Genomic DNA, 26,463 nt, shown 5'->3' with positions numbered 1-26,463 from the left:
AGTAAAACACAGGTAGGAAAGCAGAAGCAAACACAATGTAGCAATAGGAGCTGGGAAGCTCAGTGGAAACATATCCCAGGAATGAGAAGTGACACACTATATCCCTTGGGGAACATCATACAGAGTCATAAAAACCAGCTGGATACACAATGCATGAAATCCTAGTTTAACCTGGAGGCAGACATGCTTTACAAGTTTACACAGAGGGGTTTTGCCCTCCCTGAGCAGAAGCAGTGCAAGGGCTGCAGGGAACTCCCAACAATAAAGTTACTTTGCTATGCCTGAGCTTACATCACTGGCCAGAACAACTGCCAACCCAAGGAGCTGGATGACTCCCCCTCTGCAAACAACCCCGTATTCTCCAGCTGACAAGTGCTGGTTGTTGTTCAGTAGACATGAGCAGTTATGATGGAAAAATGGCTCAGAGACAGATGATGCAGACTGTGTTACTGAGAGAACTAAGCAAGCCTTTGTCATTTGAAACAAGTCTTACTTGGATGTTTCCCTGCAAGTGTTTTAAACAAGGGTTCAGCAGTAAGGCCACTGCATCTACCAACCTACTTGCAAAATTAACTTTTGAACTCCCAGCAAACCCATTCCAATGGCCCATGGTGACACCGACCCTCATCTCCCTTGTGGCATGGAGCTTACACCTCAGTTCTTCATTTGCACCAGAGCAGTAATCTGTAAAGGCTCTCTAAAAGCTAAACATGTACACCAGTGCTTTTAGAATGAAGCAAGGGGAGGAAAATGGCAAGTTCCAAAACTTCTGTCAGGCTTCACCTGCTGTCTCAGTTCTACCTGACGGACACACATCCACTCCTGCTGTTCACTGGCAGCTGGGGAGGTGGGGAAGAGTGAACGGGGAAGGAAGAGTAGGGGAAAGTCAGCTCAGGAAACCAGATTCCATTTACACAGTTAAGAACACAGACTGCTTAATCCCTACTTGACTGGACATGAGACAAATACAGGAAAAAGGATTAATGGCAAATGTATAGGAAAAAAAAAAAAAAAAAGCTAATGGAATAAACTCCAGCCACAATTGAGAAACCGAGGTAAAGAACAGTCAAGGCAGCTTCACGGGGGGACAGGGGATGATGACAACAGAACTAAATATGTGAAAGGTAGCTGAGGAAAGAACTGGACCAAAACAATAAGGCAAGCATGAAATAAAAACAGTATTCAAAGAATGATTTAGAAATCGTCCTTAGGAGCAAGCAAGGGATTGCCTTTTTGTGGCTTTAACCTTATTTCCAGAAAAATAAGGTCTTTCTGTAAAGTATATCTTTGGAACTGTGTGTTACAGTTCCCTCCAAGGCAGTGATTAATCTTGATAAAGGTCTACCAGTACAAGCCATGGGGTGATAATCCCTCCTGGAGAACGGGATGGGGACAGTCAGTCACTCACCAGAACAAAACCCCCCCAGCATCAGCATTCCCAGTTGTGTATTAACAGCTTCTTTGAAAGTAATTCAGTTATGTCTGGACTGCAGTCACATGAACTCAGACATGTGTCTTTTGTGACAGCCATGAAATGCTGCACCTCACACACTATGTTTCACAGGCAAGAACTTTCCAGTGCAGTGCATCCCATGTAGTCAGGCTCCCCAGTACTTTCAGGGCTTCTCAAACCACTGGGAGTTATTCTAGAAGAAATATTTCCAACCATTTATTGTATCTAAATCTTGAAACTATTGAGCTCCTCCTAACACAAATTATGTTAAAAATACTGTAAGAAATGAAACAATGCAGGTTATTTTAAAAAAATCACATGCAGCTGGTGACCAAGTGTTACAGAGGAGGCTGCATAAGGAACAAAAATTGTGCCAAATGGAGAAAGCAAGTCACAGAAAAATGGCCCTTTAGAACTTCAGCTACAGAACAAGTCAGATGAGTTCTGGAAGGGTGGTGCAGGGAGGATGCATGGAGAAATAATTCTAACAGACTTGGCTGCAAACAGCAAGGCATGGGTACATGGCACTTTAAAGATGAGACGTGCCCAGCAGAGCCACTCTGCTTTGAGGTATTTGTAATTTACAAATCTGTCATCTGGAAGCAAAGAAGAAAAGCTGGACATCAGGAAAACAAATCCAAGAAGGGAGTGTAACAGTAAATACTGTGCAAGACATCTATTGTTACACACTGTGCTGAAGGCAGACCAACCCAAAGCAACACATATCCAAGGACTTCTTGCCACATCTACAGAGCACGAGCTCTTCCTGGTCTGAAGCCAGGGATGTGCGCCAGGAGCAAAAACATCACAAGCAAAGAACTACCAAACTCTTAAGTGTAAAGAGAGGAATAACTGAATAGATGACTCAGTTACTAAAACACAAGTCTGTAATAACGTGCGTATTGAACGCTGAAAGACGCATTTGCTTTTTTTGAACTCTCATTGTGCACTGAGTCACCACACCAACTCCTACTTCCATTGTTCTGATAGACTGTGTCGGAGCTGGGTTAGCCAAGAATGAGCCATGTGCCAGGCTGCCAAACCCGCCACCAGCACTTGCCTCCCATAAGCAAATCCACAAGAATTTAATTTTCAGAAGAAACTAGAGCAGGTTTGCCCTGCAGACTGCACTTGAGTCTGCTCAGGTCAGTCTCCAGCTCCCACAATCAGGTTTGTTTTTGTATGCCAGTGGTCCCTTCTCCAGCTTAGCTTATGTATTGCTCCTCTTGCTTTGTGCCACCTTGCAGTTCACACCCACCACGCTCTGAAGAACTTGTCTAACTCTGGGCCTAAATACCCCTTAGATCTAATATTCCACAACTACAACCACGGAATGATCAAACGTGCATAAAACAAGTATGAGGGCAACTTAATTAAGCTAGCTCTTATGAACCCTAACCTACACCTCCTGTCCAGCCAGCTAGACTTAAAGGGGGATGAAAAAACCTGAGCTGAGAGAATTCCATTACTGGGAGATGGAAGGCACAGAAGGAGGGGTGTTCAGGCTCATTACCAATGACTGCAAAGTAAATCCCACAAAAATTTAAACAGGGTGAAAAAAATCCCAACTCTTCCAGGGTCTGTTGTTGGCCCTTTGGACAAAATCACAGTTCACTTTTCCCCTGTGGTTCTAACAGATCAAGGAACTAAAGCTTCAGGAGGTCCCAAACACTTCAGAAAAGCCCCAGAGTTTACTCTGTACAGATGCTTACAAGATTAAGGTAGAATAATACAGTAAATTTCTGAGTCAAAACGTGTTTCTGTATCACAGCCTGTCTTTTCTCGAAAGCCTTTTCACTTCTGGCAGACCACAGATGTAAAATGAAGACTCGCTGATTATTCGTTGCTGGTGTATTAATAAACTTTCTTCATCCCTTAAGTGTTAGCTGTCATTCTGAGAGATTCCAGATTTACATTTTGCTGACTAAATTTAAACTCTCAGCTAAGAAAGACAGTAATGTAAACTCCACCAAGGAGAACTCTGATAATGTGCCCACCCCACAGAGCACAACACATGGCTACAACTTTGTATTACAAGAAAGCTAGCTTTGAACACAAGATGCTGTCATGAAGAAAAAGCTACTTACAAAGAAAAAAGCTACCTTTCAAAACCAAAAAAATCAACAGTTGCCCCCCAAGATGAGAAAATCCAGACATGGATCCATTCAATAGGCCAAGCCTTTGCTGGCATAGTAAATCTGGCAAATGAAAACTCAGAAGGGCATCAAAACAAGACTAGGAACAACATCACTAACACAACTGATGTACAGAGATGAATGTTTTTGCCTCTAAGGCAGATTTAGGGCACATGAAAACATAATGATGCCAGAATAGTTAAGTGACTTTTTCTGCCAATATCAACCCTGCTTCAACTGGGACAGTTTGCCAATGTAGCTGTACCAGAGAGGTCTTTATAGTGCAAATTAACCTGCACATGAGGCCAAGTTCATTTCTGGAATAATTTCATTAATACCGTATGATGTAACATTACTGCAATTTGGCTTGAACATGCTGAAGAGTGTTTCAGCAAATAGGCTGCCTGAAGTCAACCCTGGTGCTATAAGTAGGTTTAGTTACCCAAGAGGTAACACCCAACCATGCTCAGACATGTTTCCCTGTGAGTCACTTCTATAGAGTACATATTTACTCAAAACAAATACCAGAGCTCAGAAGAAGGCCCTTTATATGATAATAGCATTTTTTTTATTCCAGGATCAACACACGTATTTTATGATGGCTCCTTTATGTACACCATTCAGCAGTATAAACCAGGTCTGATTTTATGGACGAGGTTCAAACATGTTCTCCCTGAACCTCTGTCCCTTCCATCAATATCTCTCACTGCTGGTGTTTATCAGCAAAAAGGCCACTCAGCAGGAGAGGTTTGCAAATGAGAAGAGGCTGCTGAGCAAAGCTTGTTGACCCCTGACTCACCACTGTACTAGTGGTGATGGGCTGGGACTTAATCTGCCTCTCCCAACTCTCCCCTCCCTTCAGCCCTAGTTTCAGTGTCAGAGCCAGCAAGAGGGGAGAGAAAAAGGGTCTGAGACACAGGAATTAGAGTTGATTTTGCTAATCTGGAGCCAGAGCTGCAGACAAACACAATTCTCTAAGAACAACCAGTATCTATCTCATGGTGCCACTTGTCCTAATGAGAAAAAGGTAGTTTCATAAATTATGTCTTGTTTGAAAGCAGAATATGGGAGAGCTCTGCATTTAGTGGCAGCAGTGAGTGCTGGTTAAGACCTTGGGAGATGTCAGCCCGGGATCCCATTGCAGGAGCAGGCTTCTGAGGATCACAAAGGTCTTCCCTCCTCTGTGGCTGTCATCACAAGCTGTGTTCAGACATGCTCCCTTGATTCTCCCCCACTGAGAGCAAACGACATTGGAGATGTACTGCATCATTTCTGGTGGGAAAACAACAGGCAGGTTTGAAAGAGCAGATGCACTTGCACTTAGAACAGGAAAAGTCATCACTATAAACCTACATAAGAGACAGACCTTAAAGAGAACAGGAGCCACAGTGTGATCAGCTACTCTCCGTACAGCTCAAAAAGGGCGTTCAACAAAGCAGAAAGGCAGCAAAGGACAGCAACAGTTGTAGGAAATACACACCTCCATAGCAATTTCCTTGCAGCAAAGAGCACTGCAGGCTACTGAAGGTACAAATGAGCAGCACTGCACTTGAAAGAATTTGACATTTATATAAATGCAATAGCCTGGTGTTACCAGAACAAACTACTGACAGAAGCCAGAGAAAGCTTTCCTGCAGAGGTGTTGCTGCATAATTAATCTGTAACACAGGCGAGCAAACTACCTCTGCTCAGCCCTTACTACTTAAGTCTGAAAGCAGGATGCTGCACTAGCTGGGGCTGACTGGTTACAGCAAGGCTGCCTAAATGCAAATGCTATTGCTTCATTTCTGGGCAATGGAGCATTAACGGCTCTGGAAAAATTGCTGAATTATAAATATCTTACGTGCCTCCCTCGTATTCTTGGAAATGCAGGCACAGCCTAAGCAAGGATGGGAAGAACAGGAACTAACAGGAGAAATAAGCATGATGGAAACAAACTAAACTGGAAACTCTCTCTTCAACCTACACAGATGCAAACAAAAACCCACTAAACACCACGATGTCCCACCCAACCTCACCTTTGATGTCTCAAGCATGGAGAAAGCCTCGAAGTCTGATACAAAGCCAGGTAAAAAAAAGAAAAGAAATTTCTCTATGCCAGGGTTTTTTCCAGACAAGTGTTTCCTTCCTCCTCTCCTGGTCATTTGCATTTTTATTTTGATGAACAATATTATCCCTTAAAGACTGGAAACAAAAGTGACAGGACAGAGAACAAGACAGCTGGAAAACATCAGGGTTTACTCTGGCCTTCCATTTTGTACTCTTCACACTCTCAACTTGCAATTCAGGAGAAATGGGAACTCCACTGGCAGGCAGAGCACAGGTAGGCATGCACTGACCAGTCCTTCATGCGGCAGCTGGCTGAAGTCTCTGTTGATCATTAACCCAATAGCCATTAGTGAAACATCTTGTCACAGTCGTTTCATACAGACTTATTCTGGAAGCAAAACGGAGGTGTGTGACTACACCAAACGGAAACCCTGAGGCCAAATCCATTTCACAGGATTTTCTACTACAGGTAGTGTTGATCTGCCTGTCCATTGCACAGCCAGACTGGAGCACAGTGCTTGGTAATTTTTAACAGGCACTAAAGAAACCTTACATTTTGTTTTCTACGTTTGGTACACTAAATGGCAAGAGATGGGTTTTGCCTCACTGAGGGAAACATGCAGTTCTAGAAAGCTCCAAAAGAAAGTTTTCTAGCTTTAGTTGCTTACTTCAGAGAGCACATTTCAGGGTAGTTACCAACCGTATGACCTTTTTAGGTCTTTAAAACTGCATTGCTAATTAGTGCTGCAGCTTTCTAGCCCTTCCAGGACAGTAAATCCACAGACTCTCTTCCTTCCTCCCACATAAGCACTCACAGTGCTTTCAGACTGAACAGAGTTAATTTCTTATTTAAAGTAGAGCATACAGCAGTAAAAGTATTTTTAGCTTCATCTCATCTCCTACTACAACATGAGACCTCCTTCAAGGCCTCCTCTCACCAGTGAGATAGGATAAGTCCAGCCAAAGGAAAGGCATAATCCTGCTCTCTTTGCCAGCTCAGCTACTTGCTATCTGCAGGGATTGTGGCTGCTATAGACTATATGTGTTACTGCTTATGTAGAACATCCTGTCTCTTCCACACCTGCCTCCTCCCAGTCCTTTAATTTCCATGTGCTTCCTCTTCATTGTCTTCCTCATCCCCACAACTCCACCCCAGTTCCTTGGCCTTATCCCCTGAGCTACAGGGGTGACCCTTGAGAAGCACGTGACAACGACATCCACAACAATCAGCAATTTTGAATTGTGCACAACAATTCCCTTTCTTGCTCATCAGATTAAAAATACACCAAACAAGAAGGCTGTTCATGCAGTGAACACAGGCACAACTGTTTGTCTAGTGGGAAGTGCCTTTCAAACCCAGGCACTAAAATGAGATGCCGAGTCCCACTGTATGGTACCAAAGGCATCATGATGCCAAGCCTGGAGTTACAACAGCGACGTGCATCGTGTCTCCCAGCAAGTGCACTTGGCACAACATGAATAAACTGCAAGAGGGAAAAAATTAAGTCTCTCACCCTGCAGGGCAAGCAGCTGGTACTGGGGTGGGCTGACACATCCTGAAATAACACCTGAAATGATCCCCTTTACAGCATAGATTACTGACACGAGTTCACAGGACGCTACAGAAGAAACGTGCAGATCCAAATGTTGGTCCAGGGAACTTCTAAAGACTTGTGGTTATCATACAATAACCCACAGCTATGAAATAATGCCTGGCCCATTTCAGAGCAGGCTGCAAAAGCACAGTGCAGAGCCAGCAGCCCACAGAGGATGCAGAACATATCCTGTTTGAAGGAGAGAGGTCACACACAGAGCCACATCCGCCTGTCCTGGCACAGATGAGGCCCCACAGAGCCACACACAGGTGGGTGCTGCAGAACTCACCATCCCACACTGCCAGGCCTGAAGTGAAGGAGGTTTCTGATCTAAGGAAGACACTGGGCTCTTTCCTGAAACACTACCACATGTAGTTTCCTGCAATAAAATAATAATAAGAAATAAATCTGTACCTGCCTCATTTATCTAGAAACTGGTATCAGAACAACTTGCCACCGGCAACTTATGGCCTATTAAAATACCAACTGCTGTGCAGAGAGACAACAGGCTGCCGAAGGCACGCATGAATTCCCCAGAAATTCAGCTACAAAGCTAGAGCCAACAATAATGGCAGCTCAAGAGCACAAAGAATAAAGAGACTGGAAGCCCTTTAGGTTTTTCCCTGTATTTCATAAAGGAGCAGGGCCACTCTCACCTACCTTCCCTGATTCTCAGCCAGAGCTGATGGTATTGTCACCCTGCAAATTAAGCGGGCCACAGAGCCCCAGTTTCCCAGTAGAACATTAATTTCCAATGAGTAATTTTTTTAAGCCAAGGGCTGCTTAAGTCACACAGATAAGGCTGTTGCTAAGAGTCAGCTGTCAAAGCAACGCCAGCTCAGAATCAGTGATGAGGGGGAAGTTTGAAAGCCGCCTGTATCTGAACGTATTTACTGATGCTGTACACACAGTGTATCGGTTACAGTGCTTTAGACTGCAGCTTCTGGTCAGCAGAGCAGCCTCTGCCCGAGCCACAGCAGGCAGGACAGAGCCAGGGCATGATCAGAGACTGTTCTTTACTCGACAGGATACAGCCCCCACGGCAGGAAGGTTTTAACAAAATTCTGTCAGTCTTGTGACAGGCTTCAGTGCGGTGACCGGTGACAGGAAGAGGCAAGTACGGCACAAAGCAAATCAACCCACTCCAAAGCATCTGTCAGACCCTGCAGGTGTAGCAGCAAGAGCCCAGAAACGGTGAGAGAAGTGCTTTGCAAACTCAAAGCACAACTTAAGATGGTTTATACCAGGGATCTTGTGGTGCTCCATCACTTCTGCAATTTTTCCAACACTCTCAACTTGCAAGAGGTTAAACCTCACCCACTGCTTCTGCTCTCACAACTTTTACCTACATCTAGCTGCGCTTCTGCAACAGACCTCCTTTTTCTCAGCTTTGCTGTCTAGTTTCCCTGTATTTGTTTCAGAATGCAAGGCACAGCAAGTACTATGCTTTAATATTGTCTTGAAATAGGTCATGTCTTATTGCAATCACTTCTAGAGGCTGTATTCAAATCACTTCTCTGTTAACACCCCCAGCCTATTCCTGAGGCTCTGCCAGGAAGGAAGGATGTCATGTGAAGCTGCTCTGAACATGAAAAACTGAGTCTATTGATCTGTGGGATAGGAATATTTGTACATGCAGGGAAGGTCTGCATTTCCAGATACATTTGCAACAAAAGTACTTTTAAAATACATTAACACACCCCATGCTCTAGCAGAGGATAGAGCCAAGCACATACTCTCCTAAAATATGGAACTGGGAGAATGGTTTGAAGTCACAATCAAGTTCCTTGCTCTACTAAACCATGACAATTCCACTGGAATCAAAAGGCAGCACTCAGCAAATTATCTCCTTTTCACCACAGCCAGTTTTCTTCCCTCTTGGGGACTCTAGAAGAAACTATTTAGTTACCTAACCTTTGTTTTAAGGCAGACAGTAGTCAAGATTCAGATCTCAACTAGGCTGAATCAGTCTTTTAGTCTCTGATTAAACAAACAGTTAATGATTTTCCGGTCTGAAAAAGCTAAATGTAGTCGGCTTAATTACCTGAAGGATCCTGTAATGTCAGGCACAATGACTATTTATGTAAAGACAGTGAAGTAGTTGATTTCTAACTCCCACCAACAAGAGCTGCATTCTGGAGGTGGCACCACTTGCACCTCCCTTGACAAAAATTTTTGAATCAACAGCCCTGTGTTAGCAGGGCAAAGCTTCTCCCCTTTATTTATGTGCTACAGAAGTGAGTAAGTTCTATTTATCACTAAGGCATTACGATGCTTTTTATCCCACCAGCTGCCAAAAGCAAGAAGCTTCAGGTCATTTGTGCCTACAGGATGACAGAGCCTCACTTACACAAAAGCTGACCTCAGTCCACAGGGAGATAGATGTCAGTGTGAGGTGCCTACCCAAATATCAGTGTTTCTTTAGTTTTCTGGATGGAGCCTTACACCCCCCAAAAAACAGAAAAAGTATGCAGTGCAGGAAGTGGCCTTTCATACTAACTCAGTGAAAAACTGCAAGGCTAAGAACATTGTGGGTTCAGGCTGCAGCACTGACACACTTGGAGGTCAGACCACCCCAACAGGGTCAGGTCTTCCCAGACCCAGACCACATGCAAACAGGGCAGGGCTGCAGGGGACAAGCTACATTCATTGTTTCAAACTGCTGTAAGGAGTGCCAGGATCAGAAAATCAAGCTGAAACACTCCAGATGCTTGGAAGAGCACGGTCTCAAAGGAAATAAAGTCTGAGGTGGCTTCAGAATACAATGACGAAGATGGCAAATGCCCTCAAAGCTACTCAACTCATGCAAAACAGTCTTGAGTCAGACAGGGGCTTTCAGAGTACAATCCCTTCCTTCAAATCCAGAAATACCAGAGTGAAACTGTTGGCAGGCTAACAGAACAATGTAGGATGAGGTGTCAGGAGCCTGTGGATAACACCTGGCTTTCCACTTCCTTCACATTGTAAGCCAGCAACGCCTGCTGCCAACACAGAGCCAGAAATCGCTCAGCACCGAGGCAAAGAGCATCTGGCTGGCACCCAACATCAACTGTAAGCAGAGAGGGGGAATTTAATTGAGTCTTCCTCTTCTGGGATGCCCAAAGATGTACATGAACTTACTAGATCAGCCTGTAGCTTTAGGCACTCATTTGGACATCCAAGCTCCTGCCTGCGTTGATCCACGGATGGGATACCTCCTGATGAACTTACTGTCTCATCTCTCTAGGAACAAAGCTGCACAACCTCCCAGAAAGCTTCAAACTGGTACAAAATGCAGCCGCCCACCTGCTACACAAAAACGGTTGCCATGAATACATCCCTACTTCTCTGAGCCTGCTATTTTTAACATACTTGGGAGGGAAGTGAATTCACTGGTGGTTGTGCTATTTAGGAATCTGGATTAATAATATTCAAGGTATCTACTGGTATTTCTCTGTGGAGAAACACAGCACCTGCCTGGCCTACACCTGCCTGAGATGCCTTTTCAGATGCCCACTTTCTATAATCCAACTGCAAGGTGATAAACCCACACACACCATAGACGCTTTTAACACAGAGCACTGTAAAGTGAAACCTGTGAATTTTATTACTCAGAAGCCCCAGAACAGTCTAACGAAACTTTACAAAGGGAGAGGAAAGGACAAACAAAAAGATATTGACAGCTGAAACTTTAGTCATTAAAATACCTATAGTTTAATGCAAGGCCTGAGCATAGCAGAAGTGGAAATAGAGTACCTGCCTGCAAGAAAATAATTATTAAAAAAAACCCAAACAAACCAGAAAACCCAGGAGAGGCAGATCTTCAAAGCTGAATGTGCTGACAGGACCTGAACCTTTTCCAGACATCCTTGAATTCCTAAGAGCATTTAGCCCTAATACATTTCAGACAGGTTCCCCCCCAGTCAGAAGTGGGAGCAGTCTGGGAAGGAGGTCCCAGCCATGGTGTGTCTCACCAGACCCAGAGCACCAGGCTGTGGCAGCTCTGTATGTGCAATCCAGGCTGAGCTGGACTTGGGACAAGGACAGGCTGATGGGAGCCAGCAGTACAGGCTGCTGCTTCTGCCTGGCTCACAGCTCAAATGATCCCAGTGCCACCTGACAACTCATAATTGGCTATATCATATTCCCACCTCCTACCACAGACATGCATGAGGTGTCAAGTATGCTTATTGTAAATAACCTGAAAAATTTGTCTCTGGAGGTTCCTGTATAACGCTCCTCTTTCCACACTAAAACTACAAAAATTGATTTAATGTTTCCTGTGAAGAGCTCCTATACCTACTTCTAACCTCATTTTATGGACTCCAAGTGACATGGGACACATTATTCAGATCAGTTCTCTGAAAACTCATAGTCAGGAAGAGCTACAGCTCAGCTCGATCACAGCCACAGACCTCCAAATGGCCCAGATCACAGAAGCCCAAATCGATTGCAGAGCAAACACCAAATTTTGTACATAAGCAGCTCACAAGAGATTACCTGCCAGACATTACAGCTTCAAACCCAATCAATTTTGGAAATGGTTGATTTCAGAGAAACAATCACAGACTCTAAATAACTTACAGATTTCTAACACAACACATACACAGTATCTCCTTTCCTTTAATCTTTCTCTGTGAGTATCAAAAAGGCGAAATAAAGAGAGGAGCACAGGGCAAAGCCACAAGGTAACTCTACTGGAAATTCACCCCTCCTGAAGTTTCTCTAACTGCAACAGGGGAAAATATTTGGAAAAGGTCAAATGACTCAATACCACTGAGAGCCATAACCTTTCAAGCAGGACCAGGTTTCCATGTGCTTTCAGTTAGAGCACAGACAGGTTGGGGGAAAGGCGGGAAACCCCCCGGCCACTTCGCCTTTGCTCATTTGGAGAGCTATGTATGTGTTTGGTTTTGAATTACAGTTGATTTTGCTGCTGGAACACATCTGCAATGCTGAGCGAACTGCTGAACCCCAGCCAGCTCACAAAACAACCTGGCTGGCAGCACCAGCAAATCCCAGGGACGGCTCCTAGAAGCTGCTTTCAGGGACAACGAGGCGAGAGAGATGGACATTTCTCTGCACAGGCTTTTCCTTAGACACTCTCCGGTGCCACTTATCCTATTTTGACTCCAGAAAGTGGAAGGGTTAATTTCTTTTCCACGTTCACATACTGTTTGAATTCCTTAGATAAACCGCTTCCACCAAACCCAAGGATCTAGCCTCCGGGGAGAACACTGTAAGGAAAAGCTCTTTTGACAGATTTTCTTCAAAAGAGAAATTAATTCAAAGTCCATTTCTGGAGGTGTTCCATTCCCTCAGCCTCTACCGACTTCAGAGGAGATTGCATCGTGCCTCTGAACAAAAAAGCCAAGCTCTGAGCACTGCCCTACCACTTCTGTTTGCAAGACAGAAATGTTTTATGCTTGCCCAATAAAAACTTCTCTCTTGAAATGAGAAAGCTCAGTACACAGTAACACAAAGAGGAAAACCAGACTCAACCAGGCTTTAACCCTGGGATAAAGCAGTTAACAGCTAGCACAAACTAATCCTGTACCTTTAAATCTGAGCAGTCACTCAGGAAAGAAAAAAAAAACAAGTTTTGTAAGCCACTGTAGGCTTCCTTCACATTTTGAAGCAGAAAGCAAGTCTGGGCCGTTATGGAATTAGTGTTTGCATACTGTTCATGATAAACTGTGTGCATAGTTGGAAACAAAACAAGTTTTTATTAGCAATTAGTAACAAGAGTGGAGACAGACCTGCCTGAAGGAGTCAGAGAAATGCCAATACAGGATGGCAGAACCTTTTAAGATGCATAGCAGAATGATCCCAACGACACAGAAAACACTGCTGCTCTGAAGTGGGAAATGCAATGACATCAGTTCAAGGAGATAAACCGGGTCTTTAACACTGACAACTTTGACTCTAAGTAGCAGTTTTCCCTTGCACAGCAATTTGCATTGCAAAACAAACTACTTCCACACTTACCAAGAAGAGAAATTCAGTATCAAAGTGGGAGAGCAAAGCTGGGAAGGGTTGATTTGCTTAGACATCATTTTCTACAGAGCTGAGTTTCAAGTAAGGCATGAAGGCAATACAGAACAGGGTTTGAAAGAGTGTGTGAGAACTCGGGCAAGGAGGAGGGGGAAAGAGAAGAGAGGATTTAATCCCCTTTAAGGGGAGTGACCTCCTGCTCCCTCCCCTCATCTCTGAAAAATTCAATCCAGCTCGAATCAGCCAACACCACCCAGGTTCAGAGCTCTCCAGCTATGTACTTCCCCAGCTCCAGAGAATGATACGGCATGTGGGGCCCTACAACAGAACTGTTAAAATCCCATCAAGGGGTACGCAAGTGGTGGCCATATGCTAAACCACTCAAGGGAAGAATAACCAGGGAAAGAAGCACAGCCAAGCAGCAAGTCTGCAGGCAGGGTCTTACCTGGTAGATAAACTAGCAAAGTCTCCTCCATCTAGCAGCCTGATTTTGCAGAACAGAACCCCATTGACAAAGGGGACGGCAGTCAGCTCTTCCAGAGTGAAACTTGTCTGAAACTTGAATTTCTTCTTCTTCATCAGGAAAGCCATGGGCAAATTCAGCACGGAAAGCTCAGGAATTCCAAACAAGATCAGGGAGAAGTGGCTCAGAGCACAAACAGACAAGCAGAGGAAGGGTAGTTGTTCCAGGAGCACAATCAGGGAGTAAATTCCAGTTCAGTTACAACGACGGCCCAGCTTCAAACGCACGATTCTCTTCTCTTTGGTGGTCGGATCTGGCTGTGGGATCATCGCCACGGCAGGCTTCAGGTGAGCAGGAAGAGGTCAGATTAAATCTCTGCAACATCTCCAAGGGAAAAGGGAGAGAGGGAAGCTGAGTCTCAGCTCCAGACCAGCAGGAGCTGTCCCAGTTAGAGGCTGCAGTGCTCTGTCTTCAGCACAACCCCTCCTGAAAACATATCTTGTGAGAAGTCATCTTGAGTCCCCAGAGAGGCTTTAAATCTGCGGGCAGCACATTCAGAGAGCTTCCAGTCTCTATCTCTTGTGCAACTCTTTGATACAGGTCTTTGGGTCAGCCTTTGGGAGGGAAATGAGTAAATTAGTTCCAGCCAGTCTTGGACTCCTCCTCCTGCTATAAAACCTGTTTGGATGGGTAATATTCAGTCCAAACTCATTCCAGCCTGAAGAGGTATGGCCCCAATCAGCCCAGCCCCAGCATCCTCTTTTCCCTTTTCGCCTAGAGCAAGCTTCACTGTTGTCATCGCCGGTGTAATTTCTGTTTTGCAAAGCAGCTAATAAAAATTTGCTCTATTTTCAGTCATCATATTTAGAAGCACTTTACAACGAAAGATCATTCTAACGTGTAGTCTAACAAGAGGAAGGAAAAGCTGTCTCAAGAAACGAAAAATATGTTTCTTTCCTGCATTTCCAACCAGCCCTAAGTGTTAGCACCTGTATCTTATAAACGGAGAAATCAGCAGAGACGGAAAAAGACAAGCAGTCTGCTCCAGATTACACGGCATAACAACCGAATCAGGTCATGGGGCTGTCCAATCGCCAGGCCCAGTGGGAATGCTGCCTTCCCCCCGGCACCGGCTCTGCACAGAGCTGTGCCCTGCACACTTCACATTTGGGGCTGGAGACGGCGATTTTCTTACACATTTACACAACACCTAAAGCAGGGAGGCAGGAGCTGATTAACATCTCAAAGAGAACGAGGTTATGAACACCGGGCAGTAAACAATCCTCACTGATTCTAGAAGCTGCCTGCGTGGGTGGGTGGGTGATGAAAGACCCTCTCCCGCCCGGGGGCTGTGGGAGAACCCAGCCGGCTCTGCCAGGGCCCGGGCACCTCCACGGAGGTTCCCTGTCCTGCAGACACCTCGGAGTAGAGTGGAGGGGACACGGAGCAATGCTCCACACCACCAGCCACGAGCAGTACCTGCTCCTGCGGGTCAATGCTCCGCACCACGAGCAGTACCTGCCCCTGCGCCGAGCTGCTGCCAGGTCTCAGCCTTGGATGCTATGAGGTCACAGCCTGGCTCTCCGCGGTCATGCACTGAATGGTGCTCAGGACCCAGCTCTCTGCCCAAGCCGTGCACCGAGCTGTGCCCAGATCTCAGCCCACCTCTCGGCCCTCTGAACCCCCCACTGCCCGGCAGCCCAGCCCCAGGGGCCAAGCGGCGAGCCCAGCTCCGTCCCCACAGCTCGTGTACCGAGCTGCAGCCCGGGCTCAGCACCCTCCCAGCCCGTGCACCGAGCTGCAGCCCGATCTTACCCCTCTCCCGACCCCCCATCACCAGCTGCCTTACGGAAGGTCTCAGCCCGCTTCCCAGCACACTCCACTGACTGCGGCGCGGTCCCGGCCCGGTGCCTGCCCGGCCCTGCCCGCTCCTCCAGCCCGCTCCTCGCACGGCGGCCGCCGCTCCCCGACACGGCCGCCTCTACCCGCGCTACGCCAACTGCGGCCGCTACGCCGATAGCGCAGGCGGTGCGCGGGCAGCGCGCGGGGACAGCGGCGCCGCCGCGCTTCGGGAATACCGACAACACGTAACCTCCGCCCTCCCCCCGAACACGGGAGAAGGCGAACGGCGCTACCCGATTGGACAACAGCAAGGAGGCGGGCTGAGGCACTGCGAGGCAGTGATTGGTTTCTCCGGCAGGGGGCGGGTAAAGAGCCCGAGGATTGGAGAGAAGGGCTGTCGGTTTGGAGAAGCCCCGCCCACTGCCTGAGGGGGTGGGCGGGAAGCGGGGTCTCGGCGTCCCCTCAGCGGGAATTGGGCTGTTCAGCTTTATGCCCCACAGGATTTCGTGGAGCCCGTCTGCAGGCTGAGCAGCCCCCAGCTGGCACGGGAGCTGAGGGGCCTGTGGCACCTGCCTGAGCCGAGGTGATGGCAGAGTCATCTCTGACATGAGACATACGGGGATCCTGGGAGTGGGTCCAGCGGAGGGCAACCGGGATGACTGGGGAATTGGAGCATCTCTGCTATGAGGAAAGGCTGAGGAAGATGGGCCTGTTTAGCCTCGGAAAGAAATAACTGAGAGGGGTCATGCCAAGAGGATGAAGACATGCTCAGCTCAGTGGTGCCAACCACAAGGACAACAGGCAATGGGCAGAAAGCAATGCCCAGGAAGTTTTACCTGAACATAAGGAAGAACTTCTTTCCTGTGCAATGATTGCTCACTGGCCCAGAGAGGTGGTGGAGTCTCCCCCTCTAGGGATATTCCAGAACCGTCTGGACACAGTCCTGTGCCATGTGCTCTGGGATGACCCTGCTTGAGCAGAAAGATGGGACCAGATGACTCACTGTGGACCCTTTCAACCCGACCCATTCTGTGGTTTGGTGACAGACTGTCATCTCTGCATTCTCCTGACAGCCAAGAACCCTTCCCCTGGCTTGTCCCAGTGCCCAAGCAGCTCCTGGTGACATCCCTCTCATCAGCATGTCCCATGGGCTGCAGGCACATGGTTCCCCAAGCCACTCAGCCGTGTGGCCATCCTGTCCCCTCAGGATACCACAGAGTGGCTGTGGGTCAGGCCAGCAGTGTCTGGGCTGGCTGGGAGCAGGAGAGAGGCCCTGGTACCACAGAGCCCTGGGGAGCAGCACAAGGCAGGGCCCGGAGCTGGAATCTCACCCTCCACATGTGAGATGTGGCAACCAGTTGGGCACGTCCCTTCATCAAACTGGCTCCCTGTTATTATGTGCTGCTGCTGTGTCCAGCACTGCGGCTGGGAGCCCTGGTTAGGCTGGATTCCATCATTTAAGGGCAAGCGGAACAAAATGTCTCTCCTTGTCCTGAAGGAGCCTGCAATCATCAACGTGATTTGCCTAGATTTTAAATTTCAGCGTTTGCCTAAGAGCCTCTGTGGCTGAGAAGTTGAGGCTCCTATGGGAGGAACTGTTCCCAAGGCTGATATGCAAAGCTTGGATGAAAGCCTGGGAATCCTTGCTCTCTGCCAGGCTTTGATGCCCAGACTCCTTGCCTGTAATCTGCCACCTATGCAGACAATATCAGAGCTATCAAATAATTCCACCACAATGTGAGCCTTGAAAAAAAAAAACCAGAATAGTCTGCTAGGAAAAGTACACAGAAATGTCCTTGGATAAAAGTGAAAAATTGGATGAAGCCAAATGCATTGTTATGAATTTTGCTTACCAGGTTAAGCTTCCACAGTATTTGGACTGGGAAAACATTTTGTATTGGTACTGTAGAACCATCACAGGACATACCAGGAGTTACCAGGAAACAGCAGGGTTTACAGGCTGCTGTTACAGGCGAGACTTGAATCCTTCCATAATTCCTGTCTGGTGTTTACAAGGCTTTGAGGCATTGCTGGAGATAGGCTGGTATTTTTTGATTTCTGTTTCCAGCTTATTAGGAAAGAGCTGAGCCTGCTAAATATTTACCAAGTTATGGTGCTGAAATACCAGAGGCATCTGAAGAATCCAGCCCAGTTCTCACACCTCTCATGCCCCAGCACACGGCTGACAGACATGTGGATGCTCTGCTTCCATCCCTCGGTAAAGGACAAACAATCCCTGTGTGTGGTGTGGGAGGAGACTGTGTTATCTGCTATGATTCACTCTGGTAAATAACCTTCTCGAGGACTTCTCTTGTTTATAGCAACAGCCTCAAATGCTAAAGTTTACAGAGACTTTAGTCCTTGCTGTTCTCACGCATATTTACTTTGCAGTTTTATCAGAAACATCTCTTGAAAACCTCAGTGTTTTTATAATTAATTGAATAATGTGACTGATGTTAAAAATAAATGGATTTGGAAAACTGCCCAGCGAGCCGCTGAGCAGTGTGCAGTATAGCAGCTGTAGCTGCATTCTCAGGGATATGTGTATTTTCCTAACAAACGCAGTCTCATGACTGGGAGATTAAATCTTTATTAGTTCAAAATTCACCCTGTTGATTTTGCTGTGTTTATGCTGCATAATTGTTTCTGGAGAAAAATCACATGTTTTAAAGGGACAGTGCTCCTGTTTACAGAGGGGATTGGTTAGTCTGAGCCTCCCACAGAGGGAATGTGGCTGTAGGGTATCTCCATCCATCCACCATCCCTATGGCTTTATATTATTTTCTGCTCCAGGTGCAATCCATTGGACATGAGGCCATGTGCATGTGACCAAGGTGCCTTTATACACATGGATTCTGCTCATCCCAGACTCACATCTTATGGATTTCTCCTCCATGGCTGTGCCCACCTCACCTTTGCCCCATGACCCTCAGCCACATCCCTGCCCTGTGCTCTTCCTGACCTAAGCCTTTCCTGAAGCCGCTCCCCAGTGCCGTCACCACTTCCTCAACTTTTGCTGGCTCAGGGCATTGTCTTATCAGTCTGGGATATTTTTATCGGTCTGTGCTCTGCAATTAAGTCTGGGCCTCACCTCTGCTCTCCTGGAGAGGTGTGCCCAGCTGGCTGGGGCTGGGACCACTGTGCTCTGTGAGTGAACACCAACAGAAATGCCTTGTCTTGCCTCCTCTCTGCTTTGAGGACAGAGATAAAGCAGCAGTGGAGAAACAAGGTGAGATAAATGCAGGACGGACAAAACTCAGTGAGGTGAACTGAGGTAGATCCTGTAATGCATTTGGTAAGCCTTGAAATCCTATCTCTTATCCCAGGGGAATCCCAGATGCACAAGCCCTGCAAACTACATCATCAGCATCTTCCTGTGGAAAGCATCATCACGCTAATTCATTTGTCCTGGCAGCCAAATCATTAAAGTTCTAAACTAAATTATACAGTAATGGTTCTCCTCTGTTACACCTATCGCCTCTGCTGTAATGGCCTTAATGAGCTTTCAGCCTCATCATCCCAGAAAAAGAGATTATCACATGACACTTTATGCTGTAATTGCATTCTTGGAGCCATGAGTGGGGTGCAATGACCTGCTCCAAGGAGCTGTTGGTGGGAGCTGCAGTGGGTGGGTGCTTCCCCCAGAACCAAGGATAGGTCGAGGCTGGGAAGCTCCCAAAATGGGGCAGGGGGTGCAGACACCACAGCAGCATAAGCTGTAGCATGCAGGCAGCTGGGAACCCTTTGAGGGGACTGGATACCTATCCCCATTGCATAGGATTATTCCATGGAGTTATTCCAAGCTTGTGTCTTCTCAGCTTAATAACAGGCTGCGAGCTGCACTTTGACCTGCTTGTGTTTTTCATTTGTTCCATATTTAACTGAACTCATCATCATAATGGCCAGGAACTGTTTCACTTTCTGTGCCAGGCTGGTTTCCTCTTGGATGTGCAAAGGACGCACCCTGCACGGTGGGCTTCTGGCCTGCCAGCACTGGGAATCCTGTTATTGACAAAGGGAGCCCAGGAATCTGGAGTTGGTGGATTCCTTTCCCCAAATATGTGGCTAGACCTGAAAATCCAGCTGCCTGGCTTGTTTCTTTTTTTTTTTTTTTTTTGTTTACTGGTTTCCATGTCTGCTTCAGTGTGTCCTGGGAATGTGCAACAGGACTCTCCCTGCTTCATTCTGTGAGGTCTGGGTGGAACTGGATCTCATTTGCCCCTTCCAAAATCTGCAGACTTGGAACCTTCTTTGCCTCAAGGCTTGTTGTGTTTATTAAGCCTTATCCTGTGTCTGTATCCCAGGTTCCATCCCTTCAGTGTTGTGATGGACAAGAGACTTGCTGGTTGTGGCCGTGGTCTGTCCCACTGACTGCAACCCCACAAATGCCGCTGTTACCCCAAATGCATCAGAAGCAACTGTAAGTCTGTGATTGCCCCTTAACACAGCAACCTCTAATTTGGAATCCCAGGTGGCAGAGGTGAAAAAACCTGTCCCTTCTGGCACTGGGATTCTGCCTCAGGTTAATCACCTGCACCTCTGGGACCCAAGGGCTCATGAGCCACATTTGCAGGTCATATGGACTTCATTCTGGCACTCAAAACGTGGGCTGGAAACCGTGCTCCTCAGTCTCATGAAGCTTCTATCAGGCACTTTCAAGCAAGACAAAGACTCTTAAATGCTTCAATTTTCACACTGACCTGACAACCCTTCTGCTGACAGTACTTGCTGGCAACAACTTCTCATATGATAACAGGGAAAAAACCACAAAAGATCCCCAGAAGGATGCTTTGCCAAAAAAGGCTTGACAGACTTTAAAAACATGCTGGAGGAAGTAGAGGTTATTTGTGTGAGTGTGCAGGCAATATCCTTGGAGGGAATATTACCTTGGAGGGGATCTGCTCCCAGAACTGCAATGGCAATTTTGATGCAATCGAGATGGAGATGGCAGGAACTTTACTTGTGGGATACTGACATATGTACATCCTTCTAAAAAACCTTAAAACCTGTCCCTTTGCTTATAATGAGGGACTTGATGTGGTTTTTTCAATCTTGTGCTTGCCCATTCGGTTCTGCAGCAAGCTCAACCCAAAGACAGACATCTCAGTGTCCTCTGCCATGTCTGTGGGAAACAGGGAGAGACCTGGTCTGAGTCCCCAGGTATCATGACTTTACCAGGGATGTCTCATTGCTGTGCTCTGCTCTTTGAATTTCTTCCTCTCCATGCTCTCAGCCTTGAAAAGATTGGCCCGTGAAGGGTGCAAAGAGGATCCCACGGGGTCTGGAGGACAGGTGCGGTTCCTGGGACGGCGCAGTGGCACAGCTCGGGATCCCGGCGCGCAGTGCCATCTCCTGGAAAGTCGCCGCACACATCGCAAGCAGAGCTTTGCTCCGGAGGGAGCAGCGGTGCTCCCGGTGGCTCGGTGCTGCCTCCATGACCACAAGCATCTTTTTTCTCACCACTAAGACTCCTCCACCGAACTTCCCTTTCCCTAGCAGGAAGATGCTGCTCACCCCCATGTCCGAGGCACCCTGTGGCAGAACACCTCTGCATGGTTCCTTCCCAGTCTGGATGTTGAATACAAATCTCTAGGTACAAAAAGAACAGTAGAGGAGAACAAATAAACATCTATAAATATTACTCCTTAGCTTTTGTTCTGTTTGGGAATCAGTGCCTGTTCAGTTGAATGTCCTGTGTACTTATTTGCCCTGTCAGTGTCCTGCTCACTCATTCATCCTGGTTTTAACTTTAAGGGACACTTTTCTCTGTCCCTCTCCAAGTCTGATGACCTCTTCATGGGCAACAACCAAGACCCTCATTGCACAGTTCACCCTATTTTTAAAGTGTTGCCCCATCTTTTTAATGAGACAAAAATATGTCACAGAAACACACACTTGAATGCTGCTGGTTTGACTAAGCTCTGCGTTTACCCTGAAAAGACAAGAAAAATGGGTCGTTCCAATGGCAACATGTTTATTCCTCTAGAAAAGCAACACAGCTTAAGTGCTTAGTCACTGAAAAAATGCACACTGCAATTTAAAGCCAAAGGCTGGTATTTCTACTATTATTTTAGGCTATTGTGGCATCTTCTGAACGTTGGGAGATTACTGCAGTAATCCATCAGACACTGTGCAATAACTTGTGCTCCAAGGTAAGCCTGTAAAAGCTATTATTTGAAAAAGACTATAATTATGTAAATTAAAGGCCACAAGGTTCAAAAACAAGAGGAAAAGCTACTGTGACTCGTGGTTATTCACAGCTCTCCTTGGTCCCCTCACAGTGAGGATCCTGTGTTGCAAAGTTGTTGCCATGAACTGATTTCCACTTCTGCCTTGGCACACACCAATGAACTGACACAGCCTGCTTACCAAAACGTATTTTTTATTAAAATCCATATTTGTAAAGGAGAGATCATTACACAAATGAGGTAAACCAACACATATGACATAGTTCTCACTTTAAAAATAAATTTCAATTCAGCAATTGATTTGATTCCACAAAGTCTAAGAGGAAGAGTCAGGTAAGTGCTACTCATGTGGTGAGATGCCAAACAAGGCAGGATCCACCTGACTCAGCTTGGAGGTGTCAGTCCCAAGGGGCTGGGAGTCTTCCAGGGACCAAACTCTTCTCACTGTGTTGTCCTTTTCTCCCTCATCAATTCTGTAGACAAGAGGCAATGAGTAAAGGCCAGGGAACAACAGCGGCGACCTCTTCACCTACTGCTCTAACCAGGGGAGGCCCCCATCAGCATCTCCCCATTCAAGGTTGTGTAAAGGTTTCATTTGATTGTGCAAATTCACTCCCTTGTCAGCCCTAAAGGAGACTTAACAGCAAGTAAATACCAGCTCTGGAAAAGTTCCATTTCAAATGTAATAATCTGGCAAGAAACAAGCCTGTTAAATGTAAGCCACTTTGCAAGGTAGAAGGAGAAGACTTACAATTCCTTTCTTTCTTTCTTTCCCTAAGTTTTCTTCCATGCACGTATAAGTGGACCTTTAATCTAAAAGTTTATCAAGTTACTGCAAGTCTGTGAGAATCATGTTGAGCATTCTGTGCAATAAGCTCAATCCTGTGCAATTAAGACCCGTAGCCTGAACGCCTCAGAAGTGGCTGTAATGTTGTTTCACCCTGTATAGCGGTATAGGACAGTGAGGAGAATTTCAGCTCTGTTTCCCAGGATGAGGCCAGCCAGCAGACAAACATGGAATGGCTAGACTTGCTTTCAGCTCCCAAACAGTACAAAACAAACAACACCAGCAGCAGAACCAAGTAATGCCCCAAAATTTGCTCAAATCAGTGGCTGACAAACTCCTAAACACTGGGATTTCCTGTGTGGCTGCAGCTCAGTCCAGCACCTTAGTCCAGGTCCACTTTGATGGATCAAGGTATTCTGGAGGTGACAAACTATGCAAATAAGGCAGAAGATGGAGTTTCACTGTTCCGTCCACCTGAGTGAAACTCATCCAGGCCCTTGGGTGTTTACGCCGTGACAAATAAAGACATTGTGCCAAGATGCATCCCAGGAGAGTCTCCGGTACTCAAGACATGAAACTTTCATCACAGCTGCCAAGTTCATAGAGAAATCTCATGACTGCACGCAGATAAAACATGAGGTGAATGCACTGTTTCAATCCCACTGGGATCCTCAGGGGAGGTAGGTGGGACTTAAACTGCACAGAGGCTGGCTGCTGGTCTGCATGGGCTGGATGTGACACTGCAGGAAGCACGATCCATAGCTCTCAGTGCAGAGGGAAGCTTCTACCACATCCAGTACCACGTTCCCAGTAAATGTTTTCAGCAAGAGCCAGAAATGCATTCACTGTGTGCACTGTGGGTTCAGGATCACTGTACCTTGACAGCTGCAGTACTGACATCCCGACAGAACTCTCCACATTAGAAGTCAGTTAAAGGCTATAGATCTCGAGAGAGAGACAAAAAGAGAGGTGTCATATTTAGGACAGATTTTCTTCAAAAAGAAATTAAAAAATAACTTTTTTTAAAAAGTGAATCTACTGTTTGAGGAACTAAAGTAATCCACATAAAGTTCCTGGTTTATTACACAGCCTGCTATGGCTCTGTATGAGAGTCTGACAAGGCAGATTAGCACAAGATTAGCAGAGAAAGCTGTTTAGACTCAGCCCAACTCCAGGGGAGCCATTCACACTGAGAAGAGACAGCACCCCTTGCTCCCAAGTGTCCTCTGCCATCATGGGCAGGTTTTTAGTATGGCAGATGTCCCACAGAATTGTTTAGGTTGGAAAAAACTTTTAAGATCATTGAGTTCAACTGTTTCCCCAGCACTGCCACATTCACCACTAACCCATGTCCCCAAGTGCTATATCTACACATCTTTTAAATCCCTCCAGGAATAATGACTTCACCACTGCCCTGGGCAGCCAGTGCCAGGGCTTGACAAACCCTTTCAGGGAAGAAATTTTTCCTAACATCAATCTAAAGGTCCCCTCCCATCACTGTTTCTTTCCCTGGATCATACCATCTTGCTGCCCTGTCTGGCCAGGGTCACTGGTGACCGATGGGCTGGGTGTATTGCTCTGCAAAAATCGACGGAAGTCCTTAATCATGGGGCGGAGGACCTGGATGAGGGCACTCAGTGCTGCCTGTGTCCCCTCCATGGCCTGTGCCTGCCGCTCCTGGGCACACGCCTGCACCTCCTGCGAGCGGCGAATCATCTGCAGCAAGTCATTCTGCTGCTCCAGGTGCTGGGCAATCTCCTTCACGTGCAGGTTGGTCACTCGCTGCTCCTGCAGGAGCTTGGCTGAGTTCAGGGCAATGCGGCTTTTCAGCTCCTGGGGCTTGGCAGACACCTCGTGTTGATGGGCCATCATCTCCAAGGGCGCCTCTGCGGTGACGGTGGTGGGGGCTTCTGTGGTGCAGTACTCCACAACCCCGTCCTCCAGGCTGTGGTAGGTTGTCTCTGCAGGAACTGAGAACAAAGGACAGAAAGCGAGTCAGGAGTAGCTGTGATACAGGATTTTTATCTACAGGACTATTCAGTGAATATCACAGGAATATAGCCTGTTCAGTGAGATAACATACAATGGCCAGCAACACACAAAATGACCTATTTAAGTCTACTCCACCCTCAGTCGAGCTTCCTTCTGGGCTGTACAATCCAAAGAAATAGGGAATGCCTTATCTGTCCAGACAATGTAATTTCTCAACCTCCCGTTTAGAACAATCTTTCCAAGCAGTATTAACTGACTGACATCATTACAAAGACCCAGAATGGCCCCTGTCGGTAGAAGAACTGCTCTTTGTGACACTGCACACTGGAAAATCAGCCCTGAAAATGTTTTTTCCCCTGCTTTTGTTCCCAGAGAGTCACTGAATAATCTCCCAAGGTGCAAAGGATCCTTGGTTCTCTCGTTCTTAAGGCTGAGTCCAGCTCCAAAGCTGACTTTCAGTACATACGTGTCTTGTGGCCACTCCCCTACAGCACAAGGGCAAACTGGGAAGAGCATTTCATTACAGAGATGTAGGGATTTCTTTCTGTTGGGGCTTCTGTCTACCCGAAGAACTTGTGGGCACTCTATCCCTGGAAATGTTCAGGGCCAAGCTGGATGCGGCAACCTGCTCTAGTAGAAGGTGTCCCTGCCCATGGCAGGGGGTTGGAACTGGATGCTCTGTAAGGTCCTTTCCAACCGAAACCATTCTGTGGTTCTGTCCCCACACAAGGCTCGGGGGTCTCCTCGCAGGGGGGTGTCAGGTTCTCTGTGTGGCCCTCCAGTCCGGCCCAGAGCGTTCCGGCGGGCGCAGCACTCACTCTGGGTCAGGGTGACCGTGGTGGCCGACGCGGTGATGGGGATCTCGCTCCCGTCACCCGCGCCGCAGTCGCCGCTCGGCAGGCTGATGATGGTGGCCTCTCCCAGCAGGTTGCAGATGCGCTGCTGCATGGGGGTGAGGATCACCGGGGCGGCCGCGGCGCCCGCCGGGTCCTCGCCCTCGGGCCCGTTGCCGCCGCCGTTCTGGTTCTCGCCTCCCCCTTCCATGGCAGCCCGCACTTGGGCCACTTTGCGCCGCACCTCGGTCTTGAGGTCGGACCACTTCTTCTTGACCTCGGGCAGCTCGCGGTGGCAGGTGGCGACGGCGTTGACGCGGCGCAGGATGTCGTGCCAGGCGGCGGCCTTGGCGGCCAGCGGCACGCCCGCATTGAAGTGGTTGACGAGGAGGTGTTTTCCTCGCTCCAGCTCCTCCACGATGATCTCCACCTCCCGCTCCGAGAAGTTCATCTTCCGCTTCTTGGCCGGGGGCGCCGGCGGCGACGCCATGGCCATGGGGGGCACCGGGGACGGGGGACGGGGTCACACCTGGGGGGCCTGGGGGATGCTGGGCAGGGCCGAGGGGGGGCCGGGCCCCCCCACCCCCGGGGCCGGGGACAACAGGGGGGCCCCCGAGGCCCCTCAGGGCCCGGAGGGGTCGGTCCCCCCCTCTCCCCCTTTGGCACCGTCAACGATACGCAAATTGCGTACGGCGCCCGCCCGGCAGACCCGCGCAACGGCCCCCGCCCTGCGGCACTGGCGTAATGGCTTCCAGAATCGGCCCCTCTTCCTGCCACGTCTGATTGGCCTGCCCGCCTGCCCGTCAAGCAAGTTTCCCGCCTTCCGCCTGCACTGCCGCATTATTATTGGTTAAGAGCCCTGTCCATCAGGCAGCCAAAAGTGGCTCCGCCCCCCGATCTCAGGGCACTAGGCCTGCGTGGGGCCTGTGTAGGGCCAGTGAGGGGTTGGGCCCGCCTGTGGATTTCCTCGCTCCAATCCCATTGGGTACTTTTCCTGTCCATCAACCCAGAGCGCGTTTCCAACCTAGGGATGCGCGCGACGTCCGTCAAGCTCAAACTGACTCCGGGCTCTGTCTCTGATTGGAGCTATCCTCTTTATCGCCGCCTTCCCAGGGGGTTCAGCCAATTGCAGCTTGGCCCGCGCGCTTGCACC

The 26,463-nt window shown here is 47.8% G+C and overlaps 2 protein-coding genes across 4 annotated transcripts in view; both read right to left on the bottom strand.

Moving 5' to 3' along the window:
• EEIG1 (estrogen-induced osteoclastogenesis regulator 1) overlaps positions 1-15,645 on the bottom strand; it is a 33,395-nt gene extending 17,750 nt beyond the window's left edge. The window contains exons 1-2 of the mRNA XM_066332632.1: positions 15,518-15,645; positions 13,651-14,282 (exon numbers count right to left, since the gene is read on the bottom strand). Of these exons, the coding sequence (XP_066188729.1) occupies positions 13,651-13,796 (146 nt within the window). The 5' untranslated portion in view covers positions 13,797-14,282; positions 15,518-15,645. The remainder of the gene's footprint in view (positions 1-13,650; positions 14,283-15,517) is intronic.
• Positions 15,646-21,875: 6,230 nt separating this feature from the next.
• On the bottom strand, positions 21,876-26,367 carry NAIF1 (nuclear apoptosis inducing factor 1). Of its 3 annotated transcripts, none has more exons than XM_066332624.1 (3): positions 25,296-26,367; positions 24,006-24,455; positions 21,876-23,430 (listed from the first exon to the last, which is right to left on the bottom strand). In XM_066332624.1, the coding sequence occupies exons 1-3, from the start codon at positions 25,804-25,806 to the stop codon at positions 23,423-23,425; spliced, it is 969 nt and encodes a 322-aa protein (XP_066188721.1). In that variant the 5' UTR covers positions 25,807-26,367; the 3' UTR covers positions 21,876-23,422. The 3 variants fall into 3 exon arrangements, with proteins under 3 accessions (XP_066188721.1, XP_066188720.1, XP_066188718.1); XM_066332623.1 differs by having other exon boundaries at positions 21,876-23,422; XM_066332621.1 differs by having other exon boundaries at positions 21,876-24,455.
• Between the last annotated feature and the right edge of the window lie 96 nt (positions 26,368-26,463).

This window comes from Sylvia atricapilla, chromosome 19 (assembly GCF_009819655.1).
Source record: "Sylvia atricapilla isolate bSylAtr1 chromosome 19, bSylAtr1.pri, whole genome shotgun sequence".
Lineage (NCBI taxonomy): Eukaryota > Metazoa > Chordata > Aves > Passeriformes > Sylviidae > Sylvia > Sylvia atricapilla.
Note: the sequence above shows the minus strand (reverse complement) of the source record. Positions and strands in the feature narration are given on the sequence as shown.